Here is a 13,121-nt window from a genome sequence, read left to right on the forward strand (position 1 = left end):
AAAAAAATATCTAAATAACGTTTAATTGTTTTTTCGATTGCATACGCAGATCAAAAACATGAAGACCCATTTATCATTTTCTGTGTTGTCAAGAAACCACGACTATTCATTGACCAAAACGAATGGTGCAGGGGTCGAATCAGAACCGTTAATTAAAAACACAACATTTGAATAATCAAATAATTATTCAATTTCTCGTTATTTAATATTTCCTTTAGACAATAAAAACCAAAAACATAACCGTTTATGCGTTGTTTGATTTCTGATTCAAATCAAATAAACGAGGAATTACATTTTTTTACTAGTTTTTTATCTTGTCATCTGGTAGGAAATATTAATTGGACAAAAATTATACGGACCCATTACCTCAAATCTAGGTTAGGCCTTTAGATTTCGAGAAAATTAACAACTAAGGAAGAATTTTTCGAGTCTCTCATTGACTTCTCATTCAAATCCCGGTCTGCTTGGTCTGTTTCGCAAGCGTTCCCGGAAGTCTCGCGATGTTGCGCCAGTGTTTCGATTTACGGTGAGTATAGAAACCAGTGACAGGAAGAAACGAAAGTGAAAATGTGAACATATTATTCGAATCCGAATGCAAGATATCGTGGTGGCTCTCGTCATTTAGTTAATCATAAAATTAATATTTGTTACCTTGGAACATTTTGTATAGACTACGGCGTAGTCCTACATCATTATCTTGTGCGCCGCTCCGGAGTTAGTGGGCTTCTAATGATAATAGGAACAGGTCTGCGAGCAGCGCTAAAAGTGCTAAATTGAGACGACACATGTCTAGGATGTTTCCCGGGATTGAACGGTTTAGGCACAAACGCACTTTATTACTGGTTCCAGTTCTCGCCTACATGGGCCTGCGCTGGAAGTCGTTCATACCAAATTGTTGGCCTTGGCTGGAACGCATCTGGAGATTTATCATGCCAATTTATCCTAGTCCGAATTCCCTTCCCAGAGATGAAGTGGAGAGTCAAGAGTCTCAAGTAAGTGTAGTAGTGGAGCCTTCTGATTCCCTTCCCAGAGATGAAGTGGAGAGTCAAAAGTCTCTAGTAAGTGTAGTAGTGGAGCCTTCTGATTCCCTTCCCAGAGATGAAGTGGAGAGTCAAAAGTCTCTAGTAAGTGTAGTAGTGGAGCCTGAATCCATTCCCAGTGGAGAAGTGGAGGTTCCGGTTCTCAGGTCATTTGATATTGAAGACACCGATGAATACTCCTGCATGTACGACTCGACATGGGAGGATCATCCAAACGAAGAAACAAGTAAAAGAAGGACCAAACATGTACGTATGCACTATGCAGGCCCTTGGGCCCTGATAACGTTTTTGGTGAGGTCTCTCAACAGATGAGTTTCAGAATACTGTAGCTCATCATCAAATGTCTCTTATTGGCACCATAAAATACAACTGGCATATTTCATTTCCCCCCAAAACATTTCAATTTAAAACAAAATTCCCCAATCTATAACATAATCTTTCAGAATTTTCAGATAGATATGTATTATATAAAATGCTTGCTTCAATGGCTCATACATTTGCTCTCTCATACAGTGCCTTCAGAAAGTATTCACGCCCCTTAACTTTTTCCACATTTTGTTGCGTTACAGCCTGAAGTTAAAATAGATTACATTTAGATTGTGTCACTGGCCTACACACAATACCCCTTAATGTCAAAGTGGAATTATGTTTTTAGAAATGTTTAGAAATTAATTAAAAATGAAGAGCTGAAATCTCTTGTGTCAATAAGTATTTAATCCCTTTGTTATACCAAGCCTAAATAAGTTCAGGAGTCAACATTTGCTTAACAAGTCACATAAGTTGCATGGACTCATTATGCGTGCAATAATAGTGTTTAACATGATTTTTTAATGACAAGTTAATCTCTGTACCCCACACATACAATTATCTGTAATGTCCCTCAGCCGAGCAGTGGATTTCAAACACAGATTGGATCACAACAACCAGGGAGGTTTTCCAGTGCCTTTCAAAGAGAGGCACATATTGGTAGATGGGTAAACAAAAAAAGAAGCAGACATTGAATAGTGCTTTGAGCATGGTGAAGTTATTAATTACACTTTGGATGGTGTATCAATACACCCAGCCACTACAAAGACACAGGCGTCATTCCTAACTCAGTTTCCGGAGAGGAAGGAAACTGCTCAGGGATCTCTCACACTGAGGCCAATGGTGACTTTAAAACAGTTAGAGTTTAATGGCTGTGATAGGAGAAAACTGAGGGTGGATCAACAACATTGTAGTTACTCCAAAAAATGAAAGTAAATTACAGAGTGAAAAGAAAGAAGCTTGTACATAAAAATATTACAAAATATGCATCCTGTTTGCAATAAGGGACTAAAGTAAAACTGGAAGAAAAAAATGTGCCAGAGAAATAAACTTTAAGTTCAGAATACAAAGCTTTATGTTTGGGGCAAATCCAACACAACACATCACTGAGTACCACTCTTCGTATTTTCAACCATGGTGGTGGCTGCATCATGTGCATCATGTCATCGGCTAGGACTAGGGAGTTTTAGGATGAAAAGAAACGTAATAGAGCTAAGCACAGACAAAATCCTAGAGGAAAACCTGGTTCAGTCTGCTTTCCAACAGAAACTGGGAGACAAATTAATCTTTCAGCAGGACAATAACCTTTAACACAAGGCCAAATATACTGGAAATGCTTACCAAGATGACATTGAATGTTCCTGAGTGGCCTAGTTACAGTTGTGCATTAAATTGTCTTCAAAATCAATGGCAAGACTTAAAAATGGCTGACTAGCAATGATCAACATGACAGGGCTTGAATATTTTTTTTCAAGAATAATGTGCACATTTTTGGGGTCACTAAGAAAAGTCCTTGTTTTTGAAAGAAAAGCTATTTTTTTGTCCATTAAAATAACATAACATTTATCAGAAATACAGTGTAGACATTGTTAATGTTGTAAATGACTATTGTAGCTGGAAACGGCAGATAGATTTTTTATGGAATATCTACATAGGTGTACAGAGGCCCATTATCCGCAACCATCTGTATTCCAATGGCACGTTGTGTTTGCTAATCCAAGTTGATCATTTTGGAAGGCTAAGTGATCATTAGAAAACCCTTTTGCAATTATGTTAGCACACCTGAAAGCTGTTGCTCTGATTGAAGAAGCAATAAATTGGGCCTTCTTTAGACTAGTTGAGTATCTGGAGCATCAGCATTTGTGGGTTCAATTACAGGCTCAAAATGTCCAGAAACAAAGAACTTTCTTCTGAAACGCACGTCTATTCTTGTTCTGAGAAATGAAGGCTATTCCATGCGAGAAATTGCCAAGAAACTGAATATCCCATACAACGCTGTGCACTACTACCTTCACAGAACAGCGCAAACTGGCTCTAACCAGAATAGAAAGAGGAGTGGGAGGCCCTGGTGCACAACTGAGCAAGAGGACAAGTACATTAGATTGTCTAGTTTGAGAAACAGACGCCTCACAAGTCCTCAACTGGCAGCTTCATTAAATAGTACACGCCAGTCGCAACGTCAACAGTGAAGAAGTGACTCCGGGATGCTAGCCTTCTAGGCACAGTTCCTCTGTCCAGGGTCTGTGTTTTTTTGCCCATCTTAATCTTTTCTTTTTATTGGCCATTCTGAGATATGGCTTTTTCTTTGCAACTCTGCCTAGAAGGCCAGCATCCCGGATTCACTGTTGACGTTGAGACTGTGGTTTTGTGGGTACTATTTAATGCCAGTTGAGGACTTGTGAGGCGTCTGTCCACCATGCAAAGCTTTAGTCAAGGGTTTAAGACTTCTGATGTTTTTATTACGTCTGTCTATGTGATCTAATAACTTCCAGATACATAAAATGGATATGACTAATAAAGTCTGCTAGGCCCGTCAGTAGCCAAGTAGAATACAAGCCGGCCTTTGCAGCTAGTAAAAGTTTCCCTCCAAGTTTGTTTTACTTTATATAGCTCAGACACGTGGGCGTATCAGTATTGTATCAGGTGTTTCCAGTATCTGCCATTTTGTGATCTCATGGAGTGAATGTGTTTTCAGTCAAACAAGTTTAACAGATTCAGAAGTGCAGCAAGGGATATGCAGAAGTACAGGCATGATTATCCAGTAAGTCATTATTCTCTTCACACAATCTTACACACTTTCTGCTATAAAATATATCCACCTCAATCATAGTATGTTACTGCTGCTGACTATCAATCAGTCAATAGTTTGTACATAGTCTTTAGACCTTTGTTCTTGTTTCCACAGGGGCAAGGATCAAAGTTGTACTTTGGCGGGCAACAAGTAAGCAAGTCCTCATCTCTTTATGTAGTACATGGAAAAGCGGGATGATTTTAGTCATAATTTTACTGGCCAATTCCTCTGAGATTATTGTACTGTTTTAATACAGCTCTCTGAAATATCCTCATTTCTGAATTTGCATTACTTTCCCCCCCAGGATGAAATGCCTAATTTACAGTTCTACCGTGGACAAATACCCTCCTCCCCTGATGGTAATCTCTTTACTGTTTCTTTCAGCGCAGTTTCAATTTGACAAGACATGGACATGTTTAACTGTAAACTTTGTTCTGATTAGGTGTCTTCATTGAGGACTTTCACAATAAATGGCACAGGAAATATTCAAAACTGGAACAAGTTCACTCATACATCCAATGGTCAGTTTCCTTTACATTTCTAAGTTAAATTGTTTAAAATATTTGTTTAATACACAAACATTTTGTTTAGGTTGTTCCCACTTCAAGAACCAGGAATGAATTATCAAGCCAAGGAACTCACCAAGAAGGAAATTGAGGTACTTCTAGTAGTTTCTTTGAGCAAGGAAAGTGTTCTCTGCATACTGCATTTACATATGTCATACATTATCTATTGACTGGGGGCATAGAAACATATGAAAATATGTGTTCATAATCGTTCTGAATGACAATCCGTTTCCTCCTCAGGCTTTCCTTAAAGATGGCACAGCAAAGCAGAGGCTGGTCGCATCCTACAAGCTCATGCTGGACTTCTACGGCATAGAGCTGTCAAATGACATAACAGGGGAAGTGAAACTTGCGAATAACTGGCGTGAGAGATTTGACAACTTGGAAAGGTTAGAAATTTCTTCATTTGGTTATTTTATAGTGATATTTAACTTTTTATCTTACAGTGATTGCAATACATAATAGCTAAGATTTCAGTTTTCAAATTAAACTTCTGAGAATAACAGTGCTTTTGAGGTTAACAGTACCCTTGTATTTTTGTTCATGGCAGAAACACACACAACAACCTGCGCATCACCCGCATTCTGAAGTGCCTGGGCACTCTGGGGTTCCGCCACTACCAGGCCCCACTGGTCCACTTCTTCCTAGAGCAGACTCTTGTCAAAGACAAGCTGTACAATGTGAAGGAAAGTGCCCTCAACTACTTCATCTTTGCTGTCATTGATAAGCAAGAGCGCAGGAATTTAGTTAAGTATGCCTACGCGCACTATGAGCCCAAACATGAGTTTGTGTGGTGCCCCAAGACAATCCAGAGTATATTTAGGGAAGAGACATTCCCAGATTATAAAAACTCAATTGATCTTAAACAGGTTAACATTGACAACACTGCCAGTTATCGGCAAAACGATACTGCGCAATCCAGTTATGGAGCTTCTGATAGAGGTAGCTCTATAACTACCCCCAACCCTAGTCAACACCCCACCATCGATTCTCCGAAGCAATCAGATTATCAACCTAGCAGTGAACATCCAGAGGGAAATACTAATAATTGGAGAAAGAGAGCTGCAGATAAGCCAACAGAGCATGAACTTCCCAAACGTATCAACGTTTCAGAGGGAATGACTAATGTTGATCATGATGAAAGAAAAAATAAGGGAGCAGATAGTGAACCAAGCAATGATGTTTCAGAGGGAATGACTAACACCAATGGTCATGAGAGTACAGATGAGCAACCAGAGAGAGACAGTGGAGATTTTGAGGGAACCACAGACAGCAAAGATGATGGTGCTGGGGAGAATAAGGGAGCTGCAAGTAAGCATTTAGAGAGCGAACCATGCCCTGACGTTTCAGAGGGCAATATTAGCACATCCCGTGATAGTTAATTGATACCAAAAGGAAATATTCAGTGTTTGACGTAATGGTGACGATTGATTAGAGTATTCAACCATGTCATGCACTAATAAAGGAACATATATGCCATCTATTCTAATCATTTCCATTTATATGAACAAATGTTAGTGAATCAATTTATTACTTCTGATTACATGTATAATATATCAGTTGGTTGTTATCCACATTTTTCAAAACAATACCAATGTTATACTATTGATTACTGTTTTCAAACCAGCAATGATTATATTAGTGGTTTATTTTGTAATAGCATATTTTTAGTTTTGGGAATTTGTTATATGGAGTTTTGGGTAAATGTTCAGCTTTGAATGACTATGCTTGCCTCAGAAGGCATTTCAAAATACTTTCTACTGCTTAAAATATTGAAAATATCTTTAGTGCCTAACCATGTAGCACCAGGGGTGCCTAATGATTTGTATACATTTGATTTTAATAAAATAATAGATAAACAGAGTCTATGTGGTGTTTATTACAGTCTTTGAACATGACATTTTTTAAGTCTGAGAAGTAATGGAAAGACAGAACCCATTAATGACAAAGATTGCCATAACGAAGGTTTAATTGGCCAAGTTTAAACAAAATTAATGTCAACTGTAATTAGCAATACTATAGGTACATCCATTCAGTGGTAACTGCTGAACATACAAGCACATACTGTCCAATGACTTCAGACTATAGCAATCAAGGTTTCCTAAATTCTTACATTATCCATTCCAGATATATGGCTTATAATTTCTCTACTTAGAAAAATGTGATTAAAAACATACCGGTATATACACAAATACATTCATATTTACATTAAAGGTCAGGGAGTTAATCAGTTGCTTTCATGTGTTTCTTAGAAAAGATACTTTGACAGGAGAAAGGTACTTGTATGTAAATGACATGGTATCATAGTCAGATGAACTTAAATGACCTCAATATTAGTTTCAAATGTGATAACATTCATAAAATATGAAGTGGGGGGAAAAAATCAGACCTTTTGAACTACAAGAGTATTGTACCATGAAATCATTTGTCATGTAGAAACACATTCCCAATGTCTATTTACATTTAGTTATGGTGCTGAAAGTAAAAGTTACAGGGTGATTGATTTACTACAGTGAAAAGTCCTCAAAAGTAAGACATTACAATGTGTTTTTAGCAGTTTCAACCTCTGCAGGTTTATCGCTCTCCTTTGGGACATCAGATTTGTTTGTTTCTTTTTTGTCTTCTCTCTTTTCTTTGCTCTTGCTCCTGTCGCGCCGGTCCCGGTCTTTATCCCTCTCTCTATCTCGGTCTCGTGCTCTGTCTCGGTCGTTGTCTCTCCTGTCAGGCTCTCTTTCCTTGCCTCTGTCCCGGTCTCTGCTCCTGGACCTTCTCCTGTCGCGGTCTCTCTCCCGGTCTCTGATCCTGGGTCTGTCTCGGTCGTAGTTTCTCCTGTCAGGCTCTTTCTCCCTGCCCCTGTCTCGGTCTCTCTCCCTGTCCCTTCTCTTGTCCCCCTCCGGCGCCCTGTGTCTGTCCCCCTCCGGCGCCCTGTGTCTGTCCCCCTCCGGCGCCCTGTGTCTGTCCCCCTCCGGCGCCCTGTGTCTGTCCCCCTCCGGCGCCCTGCGTCTGTCCCCCTCCGGCGCCCTGCGTCTGTCACCCTCCGGCGCCCTGCGTTTGTCACCCTCCGGCGCCCTGCGTTTGTCACCCTCCGGCGCCCTGCGTTTGTCACCCTCCGGCGCCCTGCGTTTGTCACCCTCTGGTTCCCCATGTCGCTCTCCCTCCCTCCCTCTGCTGCGCTCCCTCTCCCGGCTTCGTTCTCTCTCTCCCCTGTCTCTCTCCCTGCCTCTGTCCCACTCTCTCTCCCGGCTCCAGGGCTTGCCCTGGCCCCTGTCCCATGGCCTGGCTCCATGGGGCCCCTCTCTGTCCCGCTCCCTCCTGCGGTCCTCAGACAGGTCCCTTTGCCTTTCCTCAGACAACCGAGAGGAGCCAGGGATTGGCTCCCGGTCTCTGTGGCCCCCCTCAAACCGACTGGGCCTGTCTCCACCGCTAGGTTCTGAGCCCTCTCTGGTGGAGCTGCTCCTTCTCATATCAGGCGAGTGTCGTCGCCAGTGGTCATCCCTGTGGGACTCTGGGCTGTGACCCCCCATGCGGTTTGGTAGAGGTATGGGGCCCTCTGGTGGGGTCGGGAGCAGAGGCCCACTGTGGCGAACTGGCCTTAAGTCCCCTGGACTGTCAAGGTGATACTGGTCAGGTCCTCCAAAATGCTGTGGTGGGGCCCCACGGTGGTCCTGAGGGGGTCTCTGGTCATCATAAGACCCCCTGTGTGGTGGTGGGGAGGGTGCTATAGAGCCCCGAAACTGGTTAGGTGGATGGAAGCGCTGTCCACCCATATCTCCACTGGGAGGCGGGCCTCTCCGCCCCTCATACTGGTTGTGTGGAGGTCCTCTGTAAGAGGGGCCTTGTGGGGGAGCCTGGTTGTCTTTGTACATGTGTGGAGGGGTCTGACCCTGGTGATGGTCCATGCCCTGCTGGTAGGACCCAACACTGACATTGTTGTACTGATCTACAGGGCCTCTTGGTGGGTCAATCATGTGGGCTTGGGACCCATGATCCCCAAAATGAGAAGGTGGACCTCTGGGCCCAGGGAAGTGGGATGGAGGAGGTCCTCTGTTGTCAAAGTGGCCTGGGGGAGGCCCTGTGAATGGTGGATGGGGTGCTCTGGGTCCAGGGAAGTTGAATGGAGGAGGGGGTCCACTGTTCCTTGGTGGAGCTAAACCGTTTTGCCCGTCAAAATTAGGTCTGGGCAGGCCATGGCCCTCCATGAACTGGCCTGGAGGGAGGCCTTGCTGCCCCATGTGCTGGGGAGGCATGGAGCCCATGGGGGCATTGAACATCTGGGGAGGTGGGGCTCTCGGGCCCATCGGCTGGAATGGAGGGGGTCCCCTGGGTGGCATCATGGTCTGGGGTGGAGGACCAGGGGGGGCCTCATACTGCTGCTGAGAGCCTCCCCATTGGTTCTGATAGGGAGGATAAGCAGCAGGAGGCGGCCCATATTGGGAGTACGGAGACTGGTTGCTCTCCACTTGCATGGGTGGAGGAACTTGAATGGGTGGAGGAGGTCTCTGCATAGGTAGAGGACCTGACAAGGAAGGAATACTCTGCATGGGTGGGGGAACTGACATGGGTGGTGGCCCGAGCATTGGGGGCGGACCCTGCATTGGTGGTGGTACAAGCTGGGGTGGGAAGGTGGTTGTTGGGAGAATGTCAGGAGCTCCATAGTCCATGTAGCTTGATGTTTCCATATGTGACATGTGGGAGGATTGAGTGTCCACCAGGGTGGAGCTATCCTGGGTGACATTCTGAGACAGTACATTAATTGTAGGTGAAGCTAAGGAGTTGTTGTTTGTGGACATGTTGAAGTAGCCAGAGGAGGTAGGCTCTTGACGGTTCTTCTCAAAACTAGAGATCTCCCCTGTTTTTAAAATGCTGTCTGCATTTGGCCAAATACTGTATTTGTCCAAGTCACTCTTGGTTGGGTCGACTTCCTCAGATTCAACAGTTTGTTCCTCCATGTAATTGACCTCCGTAGCAGGTTCTACATGCTCACCTAACAGGGGAATGGAAACCTCTGTTGCGTCTGATTCCAGAAAGGGAAGAGAATCTGTTATAACCTCTTCTTGGGGCAGTGGTGTTTCTGGTTCTTGGACATCAGTCTGTGGTGGTGGCGCGGTGTCTTTGGCAGGAGGTATCTCCACTTTTTCTATTGAGTCTGAGGTTAGCCTCCTGGGATCCCTACTCTGCCTTGGGTCCCTTCTCTGGTTAATCAAAGGAGCAGCAGCAGAAGATTTCACTAACTCTTCAACTTTTTTGCCCAGCTGCAGGAGCCGACTGTTGGCCAGTAGAGATGGCTGTGAGATCAAACTGTCTGTGACTGAGAACGAGGCAGCTGATGTCCCTGTGGTTGACTTTTTTTCGTGGATGGATTCCTCCTGCTCCTCCAGCTGCTGTTTCTGCTCCTCAATCTGTTTGTTGAGATCCTCCACCATTTTCTGCTGTTTGGTCAGATCCCCGGTGGCCTTGGCTTGACCAGGGAGCTCAGTCTTGACCTCCTCAAAGATGGTGTCATCCTCCGGGTCATAAGCCACATCATCCACATCCGTAGCCTCTGGCTGCTTGATGACCTCAGGTTCTTTAACCGACTTCTGGGGTGCTCCATAGCCCATGCCTGGGTCATATTCCTCCTCTGGGTCGTATGGTCTGTCATCCTCATCTTCCTCCACCTGCTTCTCCTTAGAAATCTGTCCAAATTGCTGAACAATGGGATCTAGCAGAGTAGCAGGCACGGCTGAGACGTCAACAGCACCATGCTCTGAGGGAGACATGGAGGCCTCAGAGTCTTGCCTCTTGTTCCCAAACAAGGTCTTCAAGATGGTCTGAAGGGGAGTGGCATTGGCAGCAGATGATGCAGCAGAGCTTGAGGCAGGTGACTCTTTGTCTGTAGCAGGGGCTTTGACAGAGGACAGGAAGGACAGCACTGATAAGGCTGCCATGGACGTGGAGGTCTCTGAGGAGCTGAGAGGGGGAGGTGTACCTGGGGGGGTTGTGCTGAAGGGAAGATCCTGGGTGTACCGCAAGGCTTTCTCGGCTTTGACTTCAGCTTTGATGGTGGTGGTTGGTTTTGGAAGGCCAGTATCATCTAGGTCTCTGATTTGGATCTTGGAACGCTTCTCCTCAGTCTCCAAAAAGGCTCCAGCACGCTTCTTGTCCTTCTGGCAAATCACCAACCCAAGCAGGAGGTTAGGACGCGCTGGTTCAAGTCCTACAAGACAAAGTTAAAACAATTAGTGATAATTGAATAAAAAGCATTCTAGAACATATCCTTTATCCACTTACATACTTGTATACTGTATATCTCCGATAGATTCATCTGCTAAATGACTAAAATTTCCAGAGATACAATTTATTTGAAGTGAAACTGAAATGAGAGCTTGTTTCAAACGCCCGAAGCTATGGACGACAACAGACAAGAGGATTTCACAGAGACCGGGAATCACACAGATCACAACAAACCAAAACTGATCACAAAAAGGTCTGTTGATTTAAAGCCACGGTCTTCACTTTCCATTTCGAATTGTTCCAACAACAAAAAATATGAGAACAAAAAGCCACCTGTATAATCAGCTTCAAGTATACAATTAAATTAAAATATTCATGTGTCAAAAGAATACAAACAAGAATTGTAAGCTACAGACAACCTTTAAGAGTGCTTAGTCACACTGCTGAGCAGTCTTAAACTCCCCATGATACTTTGAGAACTGTGACTGTCTGTGCACTGCATTAGACTGCATGTTTCTGTTGATCTAACATCACACTTTGCAGGTACAGAAAAACGCAACATTCGCCACTTTCACAAAGCTTCTCATCTTGCTAGATTGTGACTTCATGAGAATGCATGCTAATGACATGTCAATATTAGTGGACATTTCCATATTCTTTACTATTCTATATAAAAACAGACAATATGTGTTGTACAGTGCATTCCACTGAACTTATATGCAACGTTTTTAATTATGACTACTTATCCAACCTCTGCTGACAACTAATTATATGGATGGTTAAGTGTTTGTTTCTTCAATTCAGTGAGTGTTTGAGATCCATAGATTCTTCTCTTGTCCATCTTCTTTAAAACCCCAACATGAGTAGAACCATCTGTCCAAGGCTCTCCAAGCTGGACCTCTCATAATAACTTACCATGGCTTTCCAGGCATTGTTGGTGGTATGGGATGGACTAGGTGTAGGTCAGGTGCTGCCCATTCAGTTATGATGTGTGGGTACTGGAGATGCAGGTAGATCCACTAACACAGTACACCAAGTTGCAGTGAGGAGTAATTTAAATGTAACATTGTGGCAGTTGTCATTTTCAGAAACACCATCATTACCCAAACATTTCACACGAGTATCTACAGAATAAAAGCTGAGCCTTAAAAACAACAGGCTGAGACTGACGTCTAAGGCCGCACCAACCTGTGATGCACAACATCCTTTATTTAAGACAGACGTGTGATACAAGGTAATATACACACAGAGTACACACTGGGGGCATAGAACAAGTACAGAGGGATGTTTATGGAGGAAGGCAACAGCAGAAATACATGCTCGCCCCCTACAATGTATATCATAAACCAACTTCATGAAACAAGCTCTCCTTTCACACAGAGGAAAACTAAGTAAATGAACAAAATCCTGAACAAAACTATTGACTGACATTATGCCTAACTTAATTGTCTTGAGGTATAGAGACTTTGGCACATCATATTCAATCCAGTGTTTGGGTGTTAGGGTTATCGGAGGCCTCTGTGCGTCTCCCTGCAGATGCTTACCTGGCCCATCAAAAGGTAACAGTTTGGAGGGCAGGGGGTCCTTGGAGCTCAGGGGGATGAGGTACAGGTCTTTGATGCGGCGGTTGTTGTTGGCGACCACTCCAAAACGCTTCCTACTGCTGAAATAAGAGAAGAGAGAGACGTAGGCAACCTCTTCTTCCTCTGTGGCTGGATGGAACCGGATTAGACACAGCTCCTGGAGATGAGGCAAAAAGAAAGAGAGGGGTGTGACTTTAGGATCCTCAACCAGGAAGTAGGTTGTGTATAAATACCTCACATTATTAGATTGTGGTGGAAGCTTTACCTTGGACAGAGATGTCTTCAGTTTTCCAACATAGTCCCACACAGTGCTGGGAGAGATTCGGCCTCCAATGTGGATGGTGTCAGGCAGATCCTGTACAGGATTAACAATGTCACCTTTGTGTTAAATTCGGATGACATTACCATATATTCACAAACAATTCAAACAAGTACAGTGCCTTCGGAAAGTATTCATAACCCTAGACTTATTCCACATTTTGTTATTACAGCCTGAATTCAAAATTTATTAAATCTTTATTTTCATCTACACACAATACCCCATATGCCAAAGTGAAAACATGCGTAGAAATTGTAGCTAATTTATTGAAAATAAGTCTATGAGCTTTGCACACCTGGATTG

General features: G+C 43.5%; 2 protein-coding genes across 8 annotated transcripts in view; one reads left to right on the forward strand and one right to left on the reverse strand.

Annotated features, from left to right (window-relative positions):
* Window positions 1–519: 519 nt before the first annotated feature.
* On the forward strand, window positions 520–6,566 carry LOC139535598 (opioid growth factor receptor-like protein 1). The gene is made up of 8 exons (XM_071335179.1): window positions 520–1,286; window positions 4,042–4,107; window positions 4,252–4,287; window positions 4,442–4,496; window positions 4,580–4,658; window positions 4,729–4,795; window positions 4,944–5,092; window positions 5,254–6,566. The coding sequence occupies exons 1-8, from the start codon at window positions 786–788 to the stop codon at window positions 6,083–6,085; spliced, it is 1,785 nt and encodes a 594-aa protein (XP_071191280.1). The 5' UTR covers window positions 520–785; the 3' UTR covers window positions 6,086–6,566.
* An 88-nt stretch (window positions 6,567–6,654) lies between these two features.
* Window positions 6,655–13,121, reverse strand: part of LOC139535597 (death-inducer obliterator 1-like) — a 30,173-nt gene continuing 23,706 nt past the window's right edge. For all 7 annotated transcript variants that reach the window (XM_071335175.1, XM_071335177.1, XM_071335176.1 and 4 more), the window contains 3 exons: window positions 12,765–12,854; window positions 12,461–12,656; window positions 6,655–10,899 (listed from right to left, as the gene is read on the reverse strand). In XM_071335175.1, coding sequence (XP_071191276.1) covers window positions 7,241–10,899; window positions 12,461–12,656; window positions 12,765–12,854 — 3,945 coding nt within the window. In that variant the 3' untranslated portion in view covers window positions 6,655–7,240. The remainder of the gene's footprint in view (window positions 10,900–12,460; window positions 12,657–12,764; window positions 12,855–13,121) is intronic.

This window comes from Salvelinus alpinus, chromosome 12 (assembly GCF_045679555.1).
Source record: "Salvelinus alpinus chromosome 12, SLU_Salpinus.1, whole genome shotgun sequence".
In the NCBI taxonomy this organism is placed as follows: domain Eukaryota; kingdom Metazoa; phylum Chordata; class Actinopteri; order Salmoniformes; family Salmonidae; genus Salvelinus; species Salvelinus alpinus.